The sequence below is a fragment of the Motacilla alba genome, chromosome 4A (genome assembly GCF_015832195.1).
Source record: "Motacilla alba alba isolate MOTALB_02 chromosome 4A, Motacilla_alba_V1.0_pri, whole genome shotgun sequence".
Lineage (NCBI taxonomy): Eukaryota > Metazoa > Chordata > Aves > Passeriformes > Motacillidae > Motacilla > Motacilla alba.
In genome coordinates this window covers 17358060-17379263 of record NC_052045.1, presented here as the reverse complement: position 1 = coordinate 17379263, position 21204 = coordinate 17358060, and the positions used below count along the sequence as shown (strand labels likewise).

General features: G+C 52.9%; 1 protein-coding gene across 4 annotated transcripts in view; it reads right to left on the bottom strand.

The window, feature by feature from the left end:
* The window catches only part of LOC119695100 (gamma-aminobutyric acid receptor subunit alpha-3-like), a 67440-nt gene extending 48017 nt beyond the window's left edge, over positions 1–19423 (bottom strand). The window contains exons 1-3 of one of the 4 annotated variants that reach the window (XM_038122986.1): positions 19252–19423; positions 9998–10125; positions 5842–5963 (exon numbers count right to left, since the gene is read on the bottom strand). In XM_038122986.1, the coding sequence (XP_037978914.1) occupies positions 5842–5963; positions 9998–10086 (211 nt within the window). In that variant the 5' untranslated portion in view covers positions 10087–10125; positions 19252–19423. Of the gene's footprint in view, positions 1–5841; positions 5964–9997; positions 10126–17879; positions 18203–18999; positions 19196–19251 lie in introns of those variants that run through there. The other 3 variants (XM_038122984.1, XM_038122983.1, XM_038122987.1) reach the window with 3 other exon arrangements.
* Between the last annotated feature and the right edge of the window lie 1781 nt (positions 19424–21204).

Genomic DNA, 21204 nt, shown 5'->3' with positions numbered 1-21204 from the left:
CAATACAGAAAGAGGAAACAAGAAAAACTCCAGCTGAGATGCACCGTGCTGACAAAATAATCACGGAAATACAACAGCAGGATAAATTTTAACAGGTGGCTATAGATCAAAACCATTGGCAAGACAGAGCTGACGCAGTAAGGCTAGAGAAAAGGCACAAGAGGCCAGGTGGGCCCCCCTGATCTGAGTGCTGCTGTGAGCAGCAGGCCCTGACTGCACCAAGTCCTGCTCGAGCCCAGCGTGGGCTGGGAGGTGCTGACACCAAAGAGCAGCACAGTGGAGAAGAGGAAGAGGAGCCTGGGCTGCTTTCACCCTCTGGACAGACCCAGTTGGGAAGGTAAAAACTGGGCCTCCCCTCTGCCTGGGTGGGACCACCTCAGAGACAAGGAATGGGTGCCATGCCCTGTCCCCAGGGAAGAAGAAACCCAGTGGGTGAGGGGCCTTGCTCCGCCTGGGGAATTGTGCTGCTTTAATCCAGGTGTCTGTGTTTGCTGGTCCTGCTAAACCCCATGGACACTTCAGGAGGCTCCCAAAGCTCAGCTGTCCAGAAGCCCCTGGTGCAGAGCTGGCCTGGCAGGATGCTGAGCAGCTGCCACCCCCTCAGCAGGGCTGAGCTGCTCAGGCACTCCAGAGATGCTGTAGGGGCTTCAAGGAAACACCACAAGTTACCTTGTCAGTCATGCTGCATCCAGGAGGGATAACACTCATTGATCCCAGCCTGGCTGCTTAACATGGTACAAATTGCTTTTAATTGCAATTGGAGAAACTGGCTTATCTAGGATGTTTACAGCTCATCTTTTAGAAAACTGAGCAGCCTACACTCTTCTCCTCTTCCTTGGGGCACAATCTTTCCCTCCTGGCATGCCCTGGAAAAGCCCAGCAGTTTTCTGGAATGCTTCCCAGCCACTCAATACAGAGACTTTGTCCAGATGCCCTTTGGGTTCCTCAGCCTCACCCCAAATATACCTCAGGCACATCCCTGGCCCTGTGGAACAGCCAGTCTCTCCCTGAGCTGGAAAAACCCCTTTTGCTTTGCCAACAGCTGTGGAAAGGTCCCACATGCCTCCTACTCCAGCAGTAACAGCCTTACATTGCCAAGGCATATTTAAAGCACTCTCGAGGCTGTAAGGAAGGAAAAGCCTGGAAATGTCCCCTCCTGGCCCTGTCCAGGCACCCCCAGGATGGCTCTGTTTCAGTTGCAGCACAAGGGCCCCAAATGCCATCAATTAGGAACTAAGGTAGAGGAGGTTCAGCTGTCCAGGGAGCACCCCTGACCCTGGAACCCCCAACCTCTGTGTTCTCCCTCATGGTCACTGTGCTGGATGCCACAGTGGCCCTGTAAGGACTGCAAGGACACACAGGGTGGTTTTGTGCATCTGTCATTCACAAAGAATCTCTTCATCTGCATTCCACTACTTGAGCATCTCTTCTTTTTGAGCACAGGACATCTCAGCCTTGGTCAGGCAGTTCCACCTCCTTCTCCTGGCCACATGTCCCCTCTCCTGCTCTTGTGAGCTCCAGGTAAGCTCCAGGTGCACAAAGGAGGCTCTGCAGGGAGCCCCAGCAAGGAGAACCCGAGAGCTACAGACAGACATTTTCCAGTGCAGCCCCTGCAGGCTGGGCACAGGATCTGTGTGACTTCACAGAAGATCTGTGTGACTTCACAGAAGATCTGTGTGACTTCACAGCTCCAGACCAGGAGCAGAGGCCCGTGCTGCCCACAGAAGCTCCCTCAGGACATTTTCTGATCCTGCAAGGTTGGTCATGACAGCAGATGTCTCCATCCCCTCGGGGTCCATCGCTGCTCTCTCCTGACTCAATAACCAATCTGCCCCGTGTTCTCCCAGGGGAAACACAGCCTTTGAGCTGACAGCGCCTTCCTCTCCTGCCCCACTCTGAGCCCTAGGAGATGTTCTGTTTATGCAGCTACCCCTTCCCCGAGCCCAGACTGTCTTTCAGTGGTCATGAGCCCAAAGAAAAGACTCTGGTCTGTTCCTAAGAGGAATCCAGCCCAGGCTCAGCTGGCAGAGCCAGGGACAAACCTGCTGTCAGACACTGTGACACAAATGGTCGTGTCCCCAGTGCTGCAGGGGGTTACTGCAGAAGAAGGGGTATGACAGCCACCTTCCCCTGCCTTTCTTCTTCTGAGACAGCCTGAACTGTGCTCACAAATCTGCCCTTTGCCTCAGGACAGCACGGAGTCCTGGCTGGACTGGATGTGCCCTGTTTGGGGCAGGAGCAGCAGCCAGGGCCATGCTCACCTGGAGTCTGGCTCTGCAGCAGCAGCAGGCACTCACCTGGAGCTCTGCAGCAGCAGCAGGCACTCACCTGGAGCCTGGCTCTGCAGCAGCAGCAGGCACTCACCTGGAGCCTGGCTCTGCAGCAGCAGCAGGCACTCACCTGGAGCCTGGCTCTGCAGCAGCAGCAGGCACTCACCTGGAGCCTGGCTCTGCAGCAGCAGCAGGCACTCACCTGGAGCCTGGCTCTGCAGCAGCAGCAGGCACTCACCTGGAGCCTGGCTCTGCAGCAGCAGCAGGCACTCCTGAGCAGCCTCAGCACTCGCTCAGCTCGTGTCTGCAGCATCCTGGCAGGAAGAGGAGCTCTGGCATGGCAGCTATTAGAGTGGGTGGCAGCAGATGGTGAAAGCAGAGGGGATAAGAAAATAAATACAAAGAGGCTATCTTGAGGGGAGAAGTCACCACATTAACACTCTGTTGCTTACACAGTGTCTTCTCCCAAAGTCTAAACAAACACTGCTCGGCTCCTGGCGCACAGGAAGCTGAAGGAGGGGACAGGGCTGAGCACACCCAGCACTGCAGAGCCCTGAGCGGTGCTGCAGCCCCAAACCCTGCTCAGACCTCCATGGCCCGAATGTCTGCAGGGCCATCTCATCCAGAACAGGAAAACCAGCCAGGCAAAGAGCCTGCACGTCCTGCTTCACACAGGTTACACACAATTTAGGGAACTCCATCCTTCTACCAGCCTGTGTGGACACAAGAGCACCACATCTGCCCTTTCCATGGACTGCAGGACATCTTCAGAAAAGCAATGGAAGACATTCCCAAGGGAAATGGGGAGACTACAGGGACTGCCCAGTGCTGTCTTACAGGAAAACCAAACCTCGTCCATGGCCCAGTCCCACAGCAGCACAGCACAGCACAGCTGCTCATGGGGAGCAAGGCAATCCCTTTCCCAGCCCTCACACAGCCTTGGACAGCAGGAGCTCACCTCTGGCTGACTGCCACCCCAGGCTCTTCCATTAACCCCAAACTCTGAAGTCTGCAGCAGGACCATTTCTGCTTCTCTGGCCACCAGCAGCAGTGGGAGAAGTCTTTCACTCTAATTCTCCTCCTGAGAGACCTCCAAGGCTTCAGCTTTGGGAAAAACAACCAAAATTGGGGAGAACCTGGCTCACCAGGCTGCTCCACACACAGAGGACAACTCACTGCCAGTCAAGAGCCCCCAAAACCTGCAGCCCTCATCACCGCCTCCCACCTGGGTGTGCCTCAGCAGGGGAGCTCAGAGGTGAAAGCAGTCCTTAAACACGCAAGGGCTGGCTCAGGCAAAGGCAATTTATTATGTTAAACACGTTATTAAAGGATCTAAAGCAACAGAGCAAAGATGTTCCAAGAAAGGTTTGAACTTCCCCAGCAAGGGGCTCTTGGGACTCCTCTTGTTAATACTTAGCAGGCTCGTCTGCAGCTGAGCCTACAGTGAGCATAAATGCCCCTCAGTCCCCGTGCAGAACTCGTTTCACTTAAATCAATACAGCCATCGGGCAGACTTGAGGAAGCAGAGCTATTAGTGGGACCACAGTTAATTCTGGGGGAAAGAAACAAGCAACAAAAGCAATAAAACTGACTGATTGCTTATGCAGACACTGGAACCCTTTCCTGCCTGGGTCCTGCAGCACAGCAGAGGGGAGGATGCTCGCTGGAAAAGCCCTTTCTGCCCACGTTTGGCATGGTCTCAAAGGCAGCTGCAGGGCAGAGGGCCGTGGCACAGAGCAGGACACGGGGCTGGCAGAAGGCAAAGCTGCTCTGGGGAAGGAAAGAGCCATTCCAGGAGATCCCATCAGCATGCAAGAGCTCAGGAAAGCAGCTCTTGGCAGTAGGACCTACAGAAAATGGGACTTCAGCTCTGGGTGGGAATCACCACCAGCACATGGTGACTTCAGCTCTGGGTGGGAATCACCACCAGCAGCACACCTTGGCTGAGCAGGAGAGCTCGGAGCAGTGCAGGGACACTCAGCTGTCAGCACCTGGGAGGGGACACCTCTGCCACAGCAGCAACACACCAGGAAACCACCCAGCCCACACCTCCCTAATCTCACACCTGTCTTCTCCACACATCTCCCTATTTCTTCTGCCCCCTTAGATCACGCTGACTGCAGCTGTAGGCATTAGGTGGGAAGGTTTTTCCTTGGTTTTTCCTTCTGAGGCACCTCAGACAAGTGCAGGAGCTTGCAGAGAGGCTCTGCAGCAGCAGCAGTGTTGGCAGCAGTGTGGAAGGCAGCTCAGGAGGCAGCAGGGCCTGGGTGAGTGCCCGGTGCCCAGAGCAGCATGGGGGGAGAGCTTGCCAGGTGACAGCTGCATAGGAAATAACTGAGAAGATGTGCAGATAGAGGCTCTGTAGCAAAGCAAACTGACTAAAATCAACACCAACATGAGCTGAAGGTTCTGTTAGCTGGTGGTACAGAGCCACAGAATGGGCCAGGTTGGGAAAGATCCATCATCAATCCAACTGTGCAGCCAGCAGCACCACCATGTTCAGCACTAACCCATGTCCTCAGGTGCCACACCAACACTTTCAGGGATGGTGGCTCTACCATTTCCAGAGAGCCTTTTCCAGTGCTTTACAACCCTTTCTGTGAAAAGTTTTTCCTTACATCTAATCTAAACCTCTCCTGGTGCAACTTGAGGCCATCTCCTCTTGTCCTGTCATTCGTTTCCTCGGAGAACAGACTGACCCACACCTGCCTCCAGCCTTCTTTCAGGGAGCTGTAGAAAGTGAGAATGTCCCCCCTTTTCTCCAGGCTGAGCTCCCCCAGCTGCTCCTCATCAGAGTTGTGCTCCAGACCTTTTCTCTGGACATGCTCTGCCCCTCAATGAATGCATCAGCATTTCTGAAAGGGATTTCTTTTTTTCCTGCCTCTAAAATAGCAGGAAAAGGTTCACCCACAGCTGCTCCATCTGCAGGCCTGTCCTTGCACTGTCACAGGCCACCACAGCACCCTGGGACTCACACCTCTCAGCCCACGAGATACCCAACAGCCAAACTGTAGCCCCACATTTCTCCTCACAGAGAAAAGCAGGGCACAGTTCTTCCCAAGAATATTTCTGGGTTTCACATTCTCTGAACCTCAAAGAAAGGAAAAACAATTCTTATCATTTGCTGTGCCTGTGTTTGTGCCAAAGCAGGATGCAATATGGAGATTGTTCACCCACGGGGATGGTGTTTTGGTCCCTTGGCCTGTCAGGGCCAAGTGTGTGTGTGTGTGGGGACTGTCGGGGCACAGCCACGAGATTCTGGGCAGTGTGTGCAGAGCTGAGTGCTGGGCAGATTCAGTTTAGATGTAGTGTAATATAGTGTAATATAGTATAGAATAATACAGTGTAATAAAGTAATTAATTAGCCTTCTGATAAGATGCAGTCCGATGCATCATTCTCTCCCCTTGTTGGAGGTTGCCTGCAAATTCTATACCAAACATCCTAAAAATGGGGAAACAGCCCCAAACTGAGCCTGGCACTGAACAGCCTGCCCTCCTGGCAGTGCCAGAGTCATTCCAAAGCCACCTGTGCTGCCTGTCCCTGCTAGAGCCTGCAGGAAGCACCACTGACCTCCGAGGCCAGGCCGCAGGCGGTTGTCGTAGCCGTCCAGGAGCCTGTCCAGGATGCGTGTGAAAATGGTGATGTTGTCCTTGCTGTCATCCACGACGTCTGAGACGTGCTTCTGAGAGAGCCTGGCACAGGGAGCAGGGGGAAAAAGCAGGAGAGAAGGTTAGAGGGGAAATCTACACCGTGCATGCTCCCAGAGCTACAGGGAGGGAAGGGCCTGAAGGGCAGGATGGGGCTCAGGTTTGGTAAATTCGTGTGTTTGCAGGACTCACCACAGGGCATTTCTGATCAGCTCCCCTCTGTCCTCACAGAGCTCCTCACTGTCCCCTCCCCTCCTTTCCCCGCTCAGATCCATCATGGGGAGATCCACCATGGTGGGATCCACCACTGCACCACGGGGAGTGGTTTAGGAGCCCTATTTTAACAGGAATGCCCCAGCATCCTTTGCTTGCCCCTAAAAATGGGCATTTTCTGAGCAGAGGCTGTGAGAAGCTGAGTTACTGAAGTGCCACTATCTCCTTCCAGGCAGCGTGGAAGAAGTGACACCAGGTATTTGGCAGATTGAGCCATTTCAAAGATCTCTGCCCCAGGGAAGAGGGGAGACAGAAAAATAAGAATTCAGTAAACAAGCTTAAAGCGTCACCATTAAAACACTTAGTGAACCATCCCTGCAGTTTGCTGAACTTTCCCTGCTTATAAAAACAAATGAGCTTCCACATTCCCATCTCTGCTCAACACAAGAAGGCTGGAAGCCCCCAAACAAGGTGATTTCCTTAGAACATATTCTGCCCCAGGTGGAATAAAACAAGGAGTAAATTCCTCTAAAAAAGCACATCTCACTGAACAAAATCTTCAATGCAGTTTTGCAAACACAAGGGGTTCAAGTAATACATTTGCATTTTGTGTCTCCCTTTCAATCAACAGAAAAGGAGATTGTGAGTCCTTCTGGAACCACCTGCCTCTAAAAGAGATTTCAGATGGCACAGAGCAGCAGTGCTGTGGCTTCAAGCACAGCGTTCCCCAGCAGAAATGGCTGTTAGGACCAAAATAAATGGAAAGGCAGAAGATTAAGTAACAGAAAACAAAAAGAAAAATCTATAGAGATGAAGAGTTTTCAAGGAAGATGGAAGAGGAAATAACAGAGAGACAAATGAGGCAAAAAGAAAGATTAAGAGGCACAAACAGGCAGCGAGGTGGCTGAGGAAGCCCAGCCAGGCAGGGGAAAAAAGGCTGCTGAAGCAGAGGGATGCTCAGCAGCAGCTACAGGAGCCCCTCGGGAGCAGGGAAGCTCTGACTGGCAAACTGGGATTAAATGGAGAGGTGAATAACTGGGGAGCATTGGCCAGAGGAAGACCATGAGTGCCACAGAGCTGGTGGACATGCAAATCATGGTTCCAAGTACCAAGGACAGCACCTTTGACCATCAGAAATATAATGCTGGGGGAAGAAAAGCCCCTAAATTGTCACTTACTAACACTTCTGCCCCTTCCCTTCCCACCCCAGCCTTATGTCCTTTGATGTGTGGCAGCCACTGGTTTCAGCATGCATCATGAAATAACTGGGGGGAAAAAAATAAAACCAACAAAAAACTACAGAAAAAGGAATATTATTTAAGGAGTTCAAAGCTTAATCCTGCTACCACATCTGGTCAGACTGGTCACCCTTGACACTGCTGGTGCACCTGTAAATACACTGTCAAGTGTCAGTAAGGTGGCAAGTACCAGAGCTGGCTTGGAGCTCTCTGTCAAAGTGCTCACCCAACAGAAAACCCAGATTGTCTAAGACAAAAGAAGAGCAAAGAGTATTTCCTAGCAAAAGAGGAAAAATTGAGAGCAGGGTATGGGTACTTCTAGAGTCAGGCTGAATCAATACTATTTAGAATGCTGCAGTTAATTGAAATATTCCCTTTTGGGCAATTCTGACATTAATTTTCATTGGCTTCATTGACCAAACACTCTGGGAAATTTCCTTTCAAGTGCCTGAGGTCTGCTTCTCCAGGGGCACATCCCACCTCTCACAGGAGGACTTGACCTCTGTTTTTTAGCAAAGCAACACCTGGAGGAGTGGTCAAGCCATGAAGTTGAGCCTCCAGGACACAAGGAGGGTAGCACAGTCTGAAATTCCATTTTCCGTGGGGTGAGGTGTGGTTGAGGTAACACCTGACCCAGCCCTAATGCAACCTGCCAGATCCAAACATCAAAACAAGTCTGACATTACAAACTGCATCACAGCCTCCAAGATTTCCAGCTGAATCCAAGTGCTGGTTTTGGCTTTTCATCTGGACTTGAACTCCCTGCAGGTAAGAAGGGTTTTGAGAAATTTAACAAATGCCTGCAGTAATTAGTGGGGTTTCAATTGTACCAGCTTTCAATAGATGTCATGGTTAAAAGCAATCTGTCCCGGTGTCTGCTGATGAGTATATAACCATCTATAACTTATGAATAGCTAGCATGCTCATGAAAAGCTCATTCATTAATGTTTTATAAGCTATCTTTAAAAATTACCCATAATATAAAGAGCTAGAGGACGGATTTTTGTGAAGGAACTCCTGGCGGAGGCTCAGCAGTGATGGGAAAAATGAGTTTACAAATTTCAAAGCTGTTTTACTTAGCCTGACATTTGAGGGTTTGACTTCAATGTGAGCAGTGTGGGATTCACTTGGGAAGTGCTGGGGGAAGAGCAGCGTAGGCAGGACAAGGGAAGGTGCAGGCAGGGGAGAGCCAGCAGCACCTCTGCCTGCCACCTGATCTGGGCTAATCATTCCTTTCCCAGGAAAGCTCTGGGCTGCTTCACCTCACTTTAACATAAAGCTAAAGCTGCCCTTTAGCAAGGCATAAAGGGACTGCAAAGAGATGTGCGGAATCAAGGTTTTAAAATAATTAAAATCCTCTAGGCAGGAAGGACGGAGGTTTACAGCAAATTTAATTAGGATAGGCTTGAGGAAAAGTCATTACCTTGCCACCTGTGCACAGGCTCTCTGGGGAGCTGTGCCACATCAGCACAGGGGTCCTCTCACACACAATTTGGGAGGTAAATCCTCCTGGGGACCAGTTCGGTGAGCAATCCCTGCGTGGCAGGTGGCGAGGGAGCAGCAGCTCCGGTGAATACAGGGTGGGGAGGAAAAGCAGCAGTGAGGAAAAGGCAGCAGTGAGGAAGGCAGAGCTGCAGGCACAGGGTGTGGGGACAGCCCCCACAGCCACTGTGGGGAGGAGGTGAGAGGCCAGGGCTGACTGTGCCCGTGCAGGGTCAGCACCCACAGGGCAGGGCAAGCTGCAAAGTCAAATCCAAGCAGGCAAAGCAGAAGAGGGCAGGAGGGGCAGCACCGACATCTTTTCATGCATGAAGATCCTTGATCCCTTCTGGACTTGCAACTCAGCAGACAGCATTTCAGTGTCCATACCTGGCACTCTAAAGGCTTTTCTAAATGTTTTATAGAAGTCATGTATTATTTGCATTTCTCTCCCTCTGTGCAGAGCTCCTCCCTCCCCACATCTCTGTCCTCCTTCCTCGAAGGGCTCCCCGAGCTCACCCAGCAAAGGCTCTGGTGAGAGGCAGTCACAGACTAACAGGCTTTCACTCCTCCAGTCAGCTCCCAGAGGCTGGGAAGGTGAGGCTGGCAGCAGCACTCTCCTTGCCAGGACAGCCAGAGCCTGCACACCCAGGCACAGGAGAGCAGCCAGGGTGGCAGAGAGCCCCGGTGCTGCAGCAGGTCAGGTGTGCTGCCTGTGGGTCATTACACCATTAACAGCCAAACAGATGAAGCAGATTGATTTTCTTCTCTTTAAAATAGTATTAAAATATTAAATGGGGCGGGAGGAATCTCTCTTCCAGGTTAAAACTCAGGCAAGCAGAGTCCTTGCCCAGAATGAATTGTGCAGAGGCCAAATCTGAAAATAGGTTTTGTTGCAAAAAATTGCTGAGAACCGATCTCAGTGACAGCACCTCAAATAATGCCAGTGTCAGCCATGTTAGGGATGAACAGCCCCGGGGTGGAAGGCATGGGGATGGGGACAAGGAGAAGAGGGTCAAACACAGCAAAGACCCCTTAGTGCTTTGCCCTGGACTGCTTCATACACATGCTGACCCCGGGATAACCAGTCTGATAAGTTCAGTAAGAGGACTGCAGCCTTGGCCAACAGCTCAGCACTCACCACCTTACCCAGCATCAGCAGGGAGAGCCAGGAGCAGGACCAGGACTCCAAGGCCGAGGAGGGAGAAGGGCCCCATTCCCAGGAGCCTCGGTGCCATGGTGGCAGCGTGCAGCCACTGCAAAACGAGCCTCCAAACCTGCCAGGGAGGGACAGAGGGGAATGACAGGAGAGAAAAGAGGTTTCAGTTACTAGGGAAAAGCAGACAGTTCCATTTCTCATGTTGGGCAGCTGTCAGTATTTCTGGGGTCCTGTATTTGAGATCTCAGGAAAGCCTCAGGAACCAAAGGCAGCATCATGGGCTGGAGCACTGCTGGCCCTGGGCAAGCTGCATCACAGCAGAGCCAAGCAGGCACACACACTAAAACCCTCACCAACACCCTCACAGAGGATCCTACAGCTCCCCAGGTGCTTCAGCAGCAAGTGCAAAGCTCACTCTCCAAAGTAACCACACTGGCTCTTCCTCCACCTCACCCTGCAGGCTCAGTCACAAGCTGCCCCTTGCAGCAGCCCCCAGCTCACCTGCTACCTCTGCTACCTCAGTGACATCCACACAGCAGAACCACTTACGAAGTCTCAAGACCCATTTTTTTTCCCCAACATCTTTTTCTAGACAGTTAAACCCTCATTTAATTCCAGTAATGACACTGCCAGAAATTATTATTAAGTTTGACCACCGAGGCCCAAGGTGGTGGGAGCACTCGACGATACTACGCTTAGGGTGCTCAGAGTTTTCATTAATGCTCAGTTTTACTTTTATTGTGATGTTATTGCACATTTAACTGCCTTCTCCTTTTATGTATCTCATTATGTTGATGCACCTTGGAGCAGCACTGCCAAGCAACAGCCTGGATAAATACAGCTTGTCATGACATCTCCCCCTCGCAACGCTCCCCGTCTGGCACCCAGGGGGTTCAGCCAGGCACAGCCAGCCCCACTCTGAGCCCCCAGAGCCAGCAGTGAAGGCTCCAGTCAATCACAGCAGGCAGAAACCAGGGCAAGGTGCTGGTGCCAGCCAAATATGACCTCTGGAGTTCTCCATCCAACGCTGCAGAGCCTCAGGCAGCTCCCTCCAGCACTGAAGGAGGTGCTGGCTGCACAGCCAAACCCCAGCAGCTGGGCGGCAATTCTGGCCCAGGAGGAAGGGGCAGGGGAACTATCTGGGTGCTGCCAAGGAGCAGGGGGGTCTGCACAGGGATGTGGGAGAGGAGAGCTCCCAGCAGAAATCCTGTGCAGAGGGCTCAGCCCAGCAGCATGGAAACACCTGGAGCGCACACATGTCCTCAGTGTGCACCTGGAGATGAGGCACAAGGCCAGGCTGGCTGGTGTGTTTTATCACATTTCTGCATTTAGCTGGTCTCCCCGCAGCAGTGGGGCCCTACAGCCTCCCTGGAGGCTGTGCCTGATCCTTGTTTTTAGCTCTAGGAGCACACGAGCTGCCAGGCAGGCAGAGCCAGACACCACCAGTCCTTACCACCCACCTCAGCCTTTGTTCTGGCAAGGTACTCACTAACAGCAGGCACAAGGGGAAAAAAAACCCAGCCAGCCAAGCCAGTATTTGGCCCTAGTTACCTTCACCTGCCTCCCCCCAGTCACACAAAATCCTTGCAGAAAGGAATGCACAGGTGAATTTAGGCACAGTGCGCTTAGGTTTATCAATCAGGATTCCACCTGAATGCCCCCTAGGGAAGCTCATCCTCTGCCACACCCATGGACACACCCATGGCTCTGGTGAGAAAAGCTCTGATTTGGGAGGCCTCCTCTGGCTCTCCCCACTTCCCAGCTGAGAAGGGACGCGCAGCCCTGGAAATTCAAGTATTTGCTGGTGAAGCACAAATTAACTGGCTGAACATCTGTTCTCTGGGAAATTCCAACATTTCGGGGAGACTTCATTCCAAATCACGACAAGGACAGATAAAATGTTGATTTTTCTTACAAGGCAAATTCAGAACTTCTTCAATAAGCAGCTTCTCAACAGCTTTCCTTTCAACTTTTCCCTTTCATTTCATTTCAACTTGCATATTATACAATAGTATTTATTGATTTTTTTTTCCTAAGGCAATTTCAAATACTAGCCAAAAGCAAAAAAAAAAAAAATTATTAAAAAAATAAAAGAACCGTTGCTGTCTGTCCTCTCCCCTCCCCAAAACACCACTGAAAATTTTCACTGAAATAAACATTTTCCCATTCAACTGCTGATTTCAAAAAATGCTTTGTTAGGGCAGAATTTGCACAGCCAGCAGACTTTGACCAGGGATCCCCACACAAATGAGGACACTTTGGATTTGCAGCAGGTGCCTCCTGGCTCTGCAGGAACTGTCGTGGCTCCTGTAGAACATTTGGGACCATCTTTATCAGATTTGGTGAAACCATGGGTGGGACAGATTATGCACCAACAGTGGAAAAGTGAAGAAAGTACCAGAAGACGGAGGAACAAGGTAATTTGGAGGGTCAGAACAGTGACAAAATCCAGAACACCTTCCATGTGCGCGTGTCCTGTCCGTGCCAAGAAGCTCTTAACAACTGCATTTTCACCAAACCTTGTTCACAGAGTTTTCCTTCAATATTATACACAGATGAAGGTTCCTTTTCCACTTTGGATAGTTCCGATGAGGAAGATGCTAGCCAAGGACAACAGGGGTGCTTGGATTAAGTAAAATTTGTGCTTAAGTCTCATTTGAAGCATCAGAACCAGCTCTACCTACCTGCACTGGAGCAAAATCTGTTTTCATGGCTTGCCCAAGCAGACATTTTGCCAGCCACGTCTCAGTTTGTTCACCCTGAAACGTCCCCAAAATGGGGCTTTGCTATGGCTGCACTCAGGGACTCGGGGAGGAGAACAGCATGGAGAACAGCTTGGCACTGTTTCCTACCACTTTCCTTTGGTTCTTGCGTTGTGGTTTTTTTTGGGAAGCTGGACAGAAGAGGCTGCAGGGTGTTTTCCTCATTCTGTGGCTACTTCACACTTGGAGATGCATTGAGAAGCAGAGCCAGCCCAGCTCATCACCCTGCTGCCAAGCAGGAAACGTGTTGGAGAATACAAGGAGGATTTGCAGAGGAGGAGATTTCACCATTCAGACAGTTCAGGGGATCACCCAAAGCTCCCCATAGCCAGATCCTAGAGTGGTTCCCATGGCACAGCAGCTCTCAGCATCACTTTGCCCCATTCCTGGGGCTCTTGCAAGCCCAGCCACAGGCACACACACAAAACACCAATTGGTGCAAGTGCTTTAGGAGCCAAACAGTTACTGGCCACGCAGCCTCCCTAATAAAATCAGTTTGTAAAACAATTATTGAGGTTTCAACATCCCAGTAACTGAGCTCCTCAGATTTTAGCACACAAGAGTAGCTCTTGGAGAGGATGCTGGTGGCAGAACAGGCAAAGGGGTACCTCGGTGCCCAGGGAAGGGATGGGAACACCCCCAAGAGTGCCTCAGGAAAAGCAGCCCTGGAGCTCCTCCAGCCATGCTGGGGCTGTCCTCATGCTAGGCTATTCAGCTGTCACTTCCCACTCAGGAAAGCTCTGAATCAGCCGACGCCTTGTTCTGAATACCTGCAGGGATCCCTGATCCTCGGGAAGGGGAGGGAGGATGCAGGCAACGTGCGTGTAACTGCATGGAACCAAGCGAGGGTTTGGGAATGTTAATTGGCTGTTAACAGCCTCAAAGAAGGAAAAACCCAAATCTCTTCCTAGGATTTGCTGAAGGGAAAACTGCACGGTGTCCATCAAGAAAAAAGTGCAGAATACCAACATTTTAAAGCTCAGACAAGAGTGGTACAACTCTTTAGACTGACCCCCTCTTCCATATAAGTTAAAGAACATCTTCCCCAGAGCTTCTGGCTCTCCTCAGTGTCTGTGCAAGATGGAGTCTGGAGGGATGGTGTGCGTTCAGAGCAGCCCTGCACTTCTTCCTTCCTCCATCTGTCCATGCTCACTCCTTAATGGCACAGTTAGCAAATGCACTCAGCACTAATTGTGCCATTGCTGGTAACCTCCACAGCTGAATCCAATGCAGATTTCCTAGGAGCTCTGCTGACACCCTGCAGCTGGAATGCAGCAACACTTGAAGTTCACAACACATGGAGTTTGGCAGGTGTCTTTATGAGCACACACCTAAGGGCTCCACAAACATTCCCACTCCTCTCCAAGACAATCTGTCCAATCTCCAGAGCATCATAGCACAACAGCACTCCAGGGAAATACAGTCTTCGTGTTGGATGTGCTGTCAACAAGGAATTGGGAAAGCTTCCTTCCTTCCTTCTTGAAAGCAACATGCTCCAGCTCCTGCTCCCACTGGAGTGGGTTTGGGAACCAAAAAAGTGCTGGAAACTTCCAAATCAGCAAGGTATCCTAGTAGCTATGCCAACATTGGGTATCTCCTGACTTGGCACACTGAGCCTGATCTTCCCAGAAATCCTTATTCTAGAAACCATTAAATATTCTGAAGTGCCTTCCTAGGGAAGAGTGATTAGCACAGGCTTACTGCTGACAAGGGAGAGACACAGAACTCTGGAGGTGGAGACTGAAAGATCAAATTGCAAAAAACCTGAGAGGATGGCCAGAGAGGGGGATACTGCAAGCACCAGTAAAGAAATGAAGGCAGAAGAGGCCCATAAGCCCACCTGGGCACGTTTGTGAGAGTCACATGGGCATCTCACCCAAATTACTGCCTCCTGGGAAGATGCACAGCCAGGGGAACCATCTGGTTCTCTCAGCAAGAGTCTCACCATGCAGACAGCATTCAGAAACTAGCCCAAAGAACAAATTTGCCCCAGCACAGCACCCAGAGATGCTGTCCACCTGTGGTGTCATTGGATCAGCATCCCCACGTGCCATGCACGGACACCAGTGGCGTCAGCTGGAGGGGTGCAGAGCACTGACAGCTCCCACTCAGCCTCCAGGACCTGCAGCAGCTGTGCATCTTTTGTCAAGTCAGGTATCTCGGGGAGGGCTGTGCAGTGAGGAGCTGATGCTGGGAGCCAGCTGGAAATCAGACTGGGAAGAAGAGGCAGCCTCAGCCCAAAAGCCCAGATCAAAGCACTTCTGTGCAGGAAGAAGAGGGTGATCCACACCCTGGTGATGTCAAGCACCATCTGCCCACCTGCACGGCAGCACAGCCAAGCACAGCGCTCTAGGTGACCTCACAACACCTGCATATTTACCCCCAAATTTAGGAGCACTTGCACAGCACAAGAAGCTCATTAAAGCCCTTCCTCATTGCACTGGAGGCTCTCCAAAACAGGTCCCGGGCAGCAGGGGAGGCTCTTCAACACCCCTCAAGGACTGCAGAATCATCCAGCCTGCACAGGCTGGGCTCCGTCCAGCTGTCCCTGACCCTCTGTGAGCACACCAGGCTTCTGGTGACCACTGCTGTGCCTCTTTAATGCCTCTTTGAGCAAAGCTCCAAGCTCTCTCTGCAGAGACAGCAGCCAGCAAGTGCTCAGTGCAGCAGCAATAAACACAGGCGAGGCACACGCTGCCCTGTGTCCCTGCTGGGGAGGGCTTTCTTTACTTCTCAATCACTCCAGCTAAAAAGGAGGGTCCCTTAGAACAAAAACATCTTTTCATTCGAGGGCAGGGGCAGCAATGAGCAGCCACAGTTCATCTGGAAGCCCGGAAATGGCTGAGTAAGGCGCTGTGGTGTTTCACAAGACCCCTGTCTCGCATCCCAGGTTGTTTGCATCCCTTTGTTCTGAAATGAGCGGGCTGGGACGCCCGTGTGTGCTGCACAGCACAGGCACAGACACCCAGTTCAGCAGCCCAGCCCTGCCAGCTCCCAGCTCTACCCGCAGCAGCCAGCACAGGGCCAGGCTGCCTTTGGGAGCCTGGATCCAGCCCGGTGCTCTGCTTCCATCACCTGAGGTTGCCCGGATTTCTCCAGCTCGCCTCTAGTTCAGCGCTGCCTGGTGCTGTACAGATGCTACTGAAGGCCAGAAGCTGCTACAGCATTTTAGAGAAATCAGAGACCAAGAAACAGGCAGCAGCACGTCCATCCACCTGAATTCAACTTGCTGTTTGCCACCTACATAGAGAAACAGCCCTGGCTCGCAGCAAGGGGCATAAGGCAGAGGAACCACACGGTCCTGGACCCCTGAGCATGGAAATGTTTGTGCTCACCTACCCAAGAGGCACACGCTGGCTCATCCCTGCAAACACACAGGCACTGTAGGAGCCATAAACAACCTTCCTGTGAATCTGCCACACACAGAAGGTACGAGGCACATGTGATGGTTATCAAATGTGTTGTCTGCAGCCCTGCAAGGGATGCCAGCAGAAGAAGACACTTGGAAGCAGAGGCACCAGGCAAAGAAATTAAAGGTTTAGATCAACATGTAAATCTTGGGAGCAAGCCTTAAAGTGGATTTCTTGTGTAAGTTGTTCTGCTGGTAACGAAGGAATAAGGTCCGTGCCCAACTCCCAACCCAGCCTTAATTTTCCAAAATGAGAAGCCGCTTGACAGTTTTTCCTCATCAAAACAAAATTAATCCAAGTATTGCATCTCCATACTCAAAAACACATCCAGAGGGACTGTAGAGTGATTCACACCCACAACTGCTATGGGAAACCGTTTGCACTCATAGTGTAACAAGCCAACACTGATTCACCCACATAATTACAGGCAGACACTGATTCACAGCTACTGCAACTGCAGACAGACTGACTCACAATCAAAGCAACTGCAGACAGACTCAGGCTCACAATCACAACTGGAAATACAACGGTGCTGACAGTATTCACAGCTCTGTGTATCTGCAGTTCCATGTACACACCAACCGCTGGAAAGCCGGCCAGCAGCGCAAACACTGCGCACCAAGCCCCGCGGGTTTTTGCTGGCACTTTTGACCTTCACCCCAGAGCCATCTTGCCCTCGCTGGTGGAACAATGCCCGCACCTCAGCAGCCTCCCTGCCCTGGCAGCCCCCGCAGGAGCCCGGCACGACTGCCAGAGCCTGGCCCCAGGAGCAGTCAGAGACACACGGTGCACACAGGCACGGGGAGTGTGTTTGGTGCAAGGCATCCCTGTGCATCCACTCTGTGCCACACACGGCTGCACTGACTCCGTGCTTCCAGAACGTGAGTGAATGCAAGCCAAGTATAATACATTTAGCCCATGGGCAGAGGAGATGGCAAAAGACTCACCACTGGGCAAAAGCCTGAAAAGCTGGATTATTTACTACACTCTCTGGCTGGGTATGTAATTATGTCAGTGTTCAGCCTGGGTATTGTGCTACTTTTTGTAAACAGTTGGCAGGAATACTCGGACTGAGATGAGGGGCTGGGCTCTGTCTCCAGTGTGGAGAGAAGCAGGCTTAAGAGGACATTGTCTACTTAGACAAAAAAAAAAAAACCTGAGGTGAAAGAAGACATTAAGCAAAAAAAGGCGAAGGAGAAGCCGAGAGTGAAGTGGGACAGGTGGCAGTCTACAGACAAAGGGAGAAGAAAGGAGAAAGAACAGAAGGGGAAAAGCTCCATGATGCAGACTTGTGATAAGAAGCTCCAAGGCGAGGAAAAGCAGCAGTCCCCCTGTGCCGAGGGTGTCTCGCAGCAGTGCAGACAATGCATCTGTGCCTCCCCACACGCCGGGCTGGCTGCACGCTGAGAACCAGGAGGAGATTCCAGGAGAAGGACACAGCAGCCTCCAGGCCAGCGTGTGCCGAGGGCCCAGGTGCGGCCGCAATCCCTCCAGCTGCTCGGAGCTCTCTAGGGAAGGAGCAGCAGGGTCGGGCTCCAGCACTCCTGCCTCTGTGCACTGCGGGGTACCCGGGCACCACGGGCACAGGCTGAAGGGCAGCCTGGCCAAACTCCACCGAAAGAGCATCAAAACCCCCCAAAATCCCACATGCTCCAGGGCAAAGAAAAAGTTAAGAGGCAGACTACAGAAAGAAGACTTGCCTGAACCACAAGTAGCATCTTCTAGTTGTGGGCTGGTCCTGCCTCAGCACCTGCTGGTTTTCTTCTTTGCTCTCCCCAGAAGGGCACTAAGGGGAGGGAGAGGTGAGGGAGCAAACCTGCTCTGCTGTTGCCATCAGAGCAACTCGGGGGAGCAGCCACTGGGAGCTGCTCTTGCCAGCCCACGGCAGCGAGAATCTCACCAGAGGGTCCTGGTTCTCTGTTTCTGTGTGGGGACGCTGCTGCATTTGCAGCCAGTCAGCAGCAGATTCAAGGGAGACACTACAGATGCAATTGGCCAGGGAAATGAACTATTTGTTCGATTGTACTTCTCTTGTCCAGGCGAGAACCATTCTGGCAGAAGGCAGAGTGAGGAACAATGGCTAAGTGTTGCAGTGGGGACTGTCTGCCACTTAATTGCATTAGGCTATTCCTTTTTAATGACCCATATCTCAGTCCTAGTAACTCTGGGAGAAGGAGAAAAGACCTAGAGCCCCTTTCATACTCCCCTCATACCAGCCTCAGAAACAGCAGCCCCCGAAACTCCTTTCCCTCCCCAGCCATCTGGGGACAGCATCTGTGCCCATTGGGCCTGGCTGCAGGATTCAGGGGGAAATTTGACTTTGCTTTACTACACCCTTCTCCCCGCTCAGCCCTTCCCCTGCATTTCCCGTCCGGCTCCAGCCAGGGGGGCTCAGGATTGTCCTCCTCCAGGCATTTCTCCCCGCAGCCGCTCTCCCCGTTCTCCAGCCGGCAGTGCCGGCCGGGCGGGCTGGATGCCCGCCGAGGAGCACCGGGCACGGCTCCGCTCCGGACCGACACGCGCGGGACTTGCCGCGGGAGCAGGGATGCTCCGAACCGCGGCCGCCCGCCGAGCCCCCCCTTCCCTCCTCGCTCCGCCTATTGTCCGCGACCCCCAGACAATACCCGGGGGCCGGCGCAGCCCCCGGCAGCCCCATTCCACCCCATCCCATCCCATCCCATCCCATCCCATCCCATCCCATCCCATCCCATCCCATCCCCGGCCCGGCTCCGCGCTGCCCCCGCGCCCGCCCCCGCCGGGGATGCGCGGGGAGCCCCGGGGGAGCGGGGACGCGCCCGCCGCCCGCCCGCCCGCACTCACCGGCGCCGGCTGCCCCGGCGGGGGGCTCGGGGGGCGGCCGGAGCCCGCCGGGCTCCGCAGCGCTGCGCAGGGCTCCGCGCCCAGCCCGCCGTGCCGCCCGGCCGGGGCTGCCCGTGCCGCCTGCGCGCTGCTCCGGCCGCGGCGAGCCAGGCAGACAGCGAGCGAGGGAGGGAGCGAGGGAGGGAGGGGAGCAGCATCCCCCCGCCTTCCTCCTCCTCCTCCTCCCCGCGCCCCGGAGGAGGGTTTACCCACCCGCTTTGTGCCGAGCCGCCCGCCCCGCAGCGCAGGCAGCGGGGATGGGTCGCTGTCTCTTGCCCCGGTTTGGAGCCACCTCCGCGAGCGATGGATGCTCCGGGGTCCTCCGCCCAGCCCCGGCCTCAGAGCACCGCCATCCTTTCGGCGCAGGAGGATGAGCAGAGCAGGGCTGGCTGCTCCCTACCTGTTGAAGGGGGGAGCTCCTCGAGGCGCTGATGCTCCTGCCAGGAGGTGGGCAGCACCCCAAGCTGCCTCCACGCTGCCAGGCCCGGCCGGGTCTCCCGCCGGGGCAGGGAAGTTTGGCCCACGAGTTGGGATTGCCGAGGTTTATATCGCAATAAAACGATAGGCAGAGGAGGAAAACGCGGGGAAGGGGAGAGGAGGAAAAGAGGTTAAAATGCAGCGAGGAGTGGGCAGCGGGCAAGGGCAGAAGCGGTGTGGAAATGCAGGGATCCCAGAGGAAGGGCTGGCCAGAGCCGGCTGGGCTCGGGGAGGCTTTGCAGAGCCACACGGCAGCGAAGCTGGGAAGGCGAAAGCTGACAGTGAGGCACACTCAAAATATATTGTCCCTGCAGAGCTCTCCCTGCTCAGCGCGCACCGCAAGGCTCAGCCGCAGCCGGCTCCGAGTACCGAACCAGCCCTCCAGCACTGGGGCTGGGGTGGGCGACTGGAGCATCCCTGCAGGCACTGCTGACCACCCCAGAGCTCCTCTGGAAAATACTCTTGGTTGTGAATACTTAAAATAACACGGAAACATACTTCAGGACAAGGGCCCTGAAGGCATGGGTGATTAAATCCAATTTAACTGTCAGTTCTCTGCATTGAGGTATTAGAAAATGACCCAGTTCTTGCTTCCAGGAGAAAGTTAGGGGCAATCACGGTTCTACCTCATCCCTGCAGAACACAGCCATCCTGACTTTGGTGAGATAGGGGTATTTATCATGACATTCCTGGACAGTAGGAAGAGAACCTCATCTCTCTTTCAAAGTCAAATTTCATCTCCCTGTGGTCTGAGGACGGTCTTTACTAATCCACGTATCCAGATGTATCTGTAAGCAGCAGGTTAAATGCCAGTAGAGTTCTGCTTTCCTCTACTGGGCAGGGTCCACAGGCAAGACCTGAGGAGCTCACAAGGTCTGAAGACCAACATCCTGAACAAAAACTGGTCACTGCCCTCACAATCAAAGCTGCCGTGTTTTAGACCAGAGCATCTTTAGTGTTACTGCAACGCTTGGCTCACTTACAGGAACTCTGAACCACCACAAACCCTAATCAAGATAAGTTTCTCCAGCCCTCAACGTCACATCCAACCCCAGACAATGGAGATTAAATACTCGCAGGACAATTTTGCAGTAGCAGCAAGACCTTCAAGTTGTTATTTTCTGTCCTCTGAAAAATATTTTGCCTGAGCAGCAGAGACCTAAGTTGAGACATCTCGTGTGGACAGCCAACATTTTAATTGTCCTCAGGCTGTTCACACATGAATGACAGCACCCAGTACATGGTGTAGGGCTGTTGCCATTTAAAAAAAAAGTCTGTTTCTGCATTGAATTCCTCCTGCCATAATATAAAGCATCACTCAAGAAGACAGCTGTGTGTGCACGCTGGCAGAGGAGCTTTTTGCTGGTCTCCTAAACTAGGACAAACCATAGGATCATAGGAGAACTTGAACTGGAAGAGATTTCAGGACACCAGCAGCTAACCCAGTGTCCTGCTCAGGGCATGGTCAGCTGAGGAAGAGCCCTGTGAGCAACACAATTTGGCCATAGCTCTTCACACAGAATTCCTGCTTGTATCCACATTTCCTCCAAGCCACGTCTTCTGTTCCTCATTTCTATGCTTGTGAACAAAAGAGCGTTGGCAAGGGAACAGGGAAGAGCCCAGAGGGAGTCCCAAGGCACCATTCCCTTAGCTAAGAGCCCCAAGGGTCTGGCCCACCATCTTCCCCCT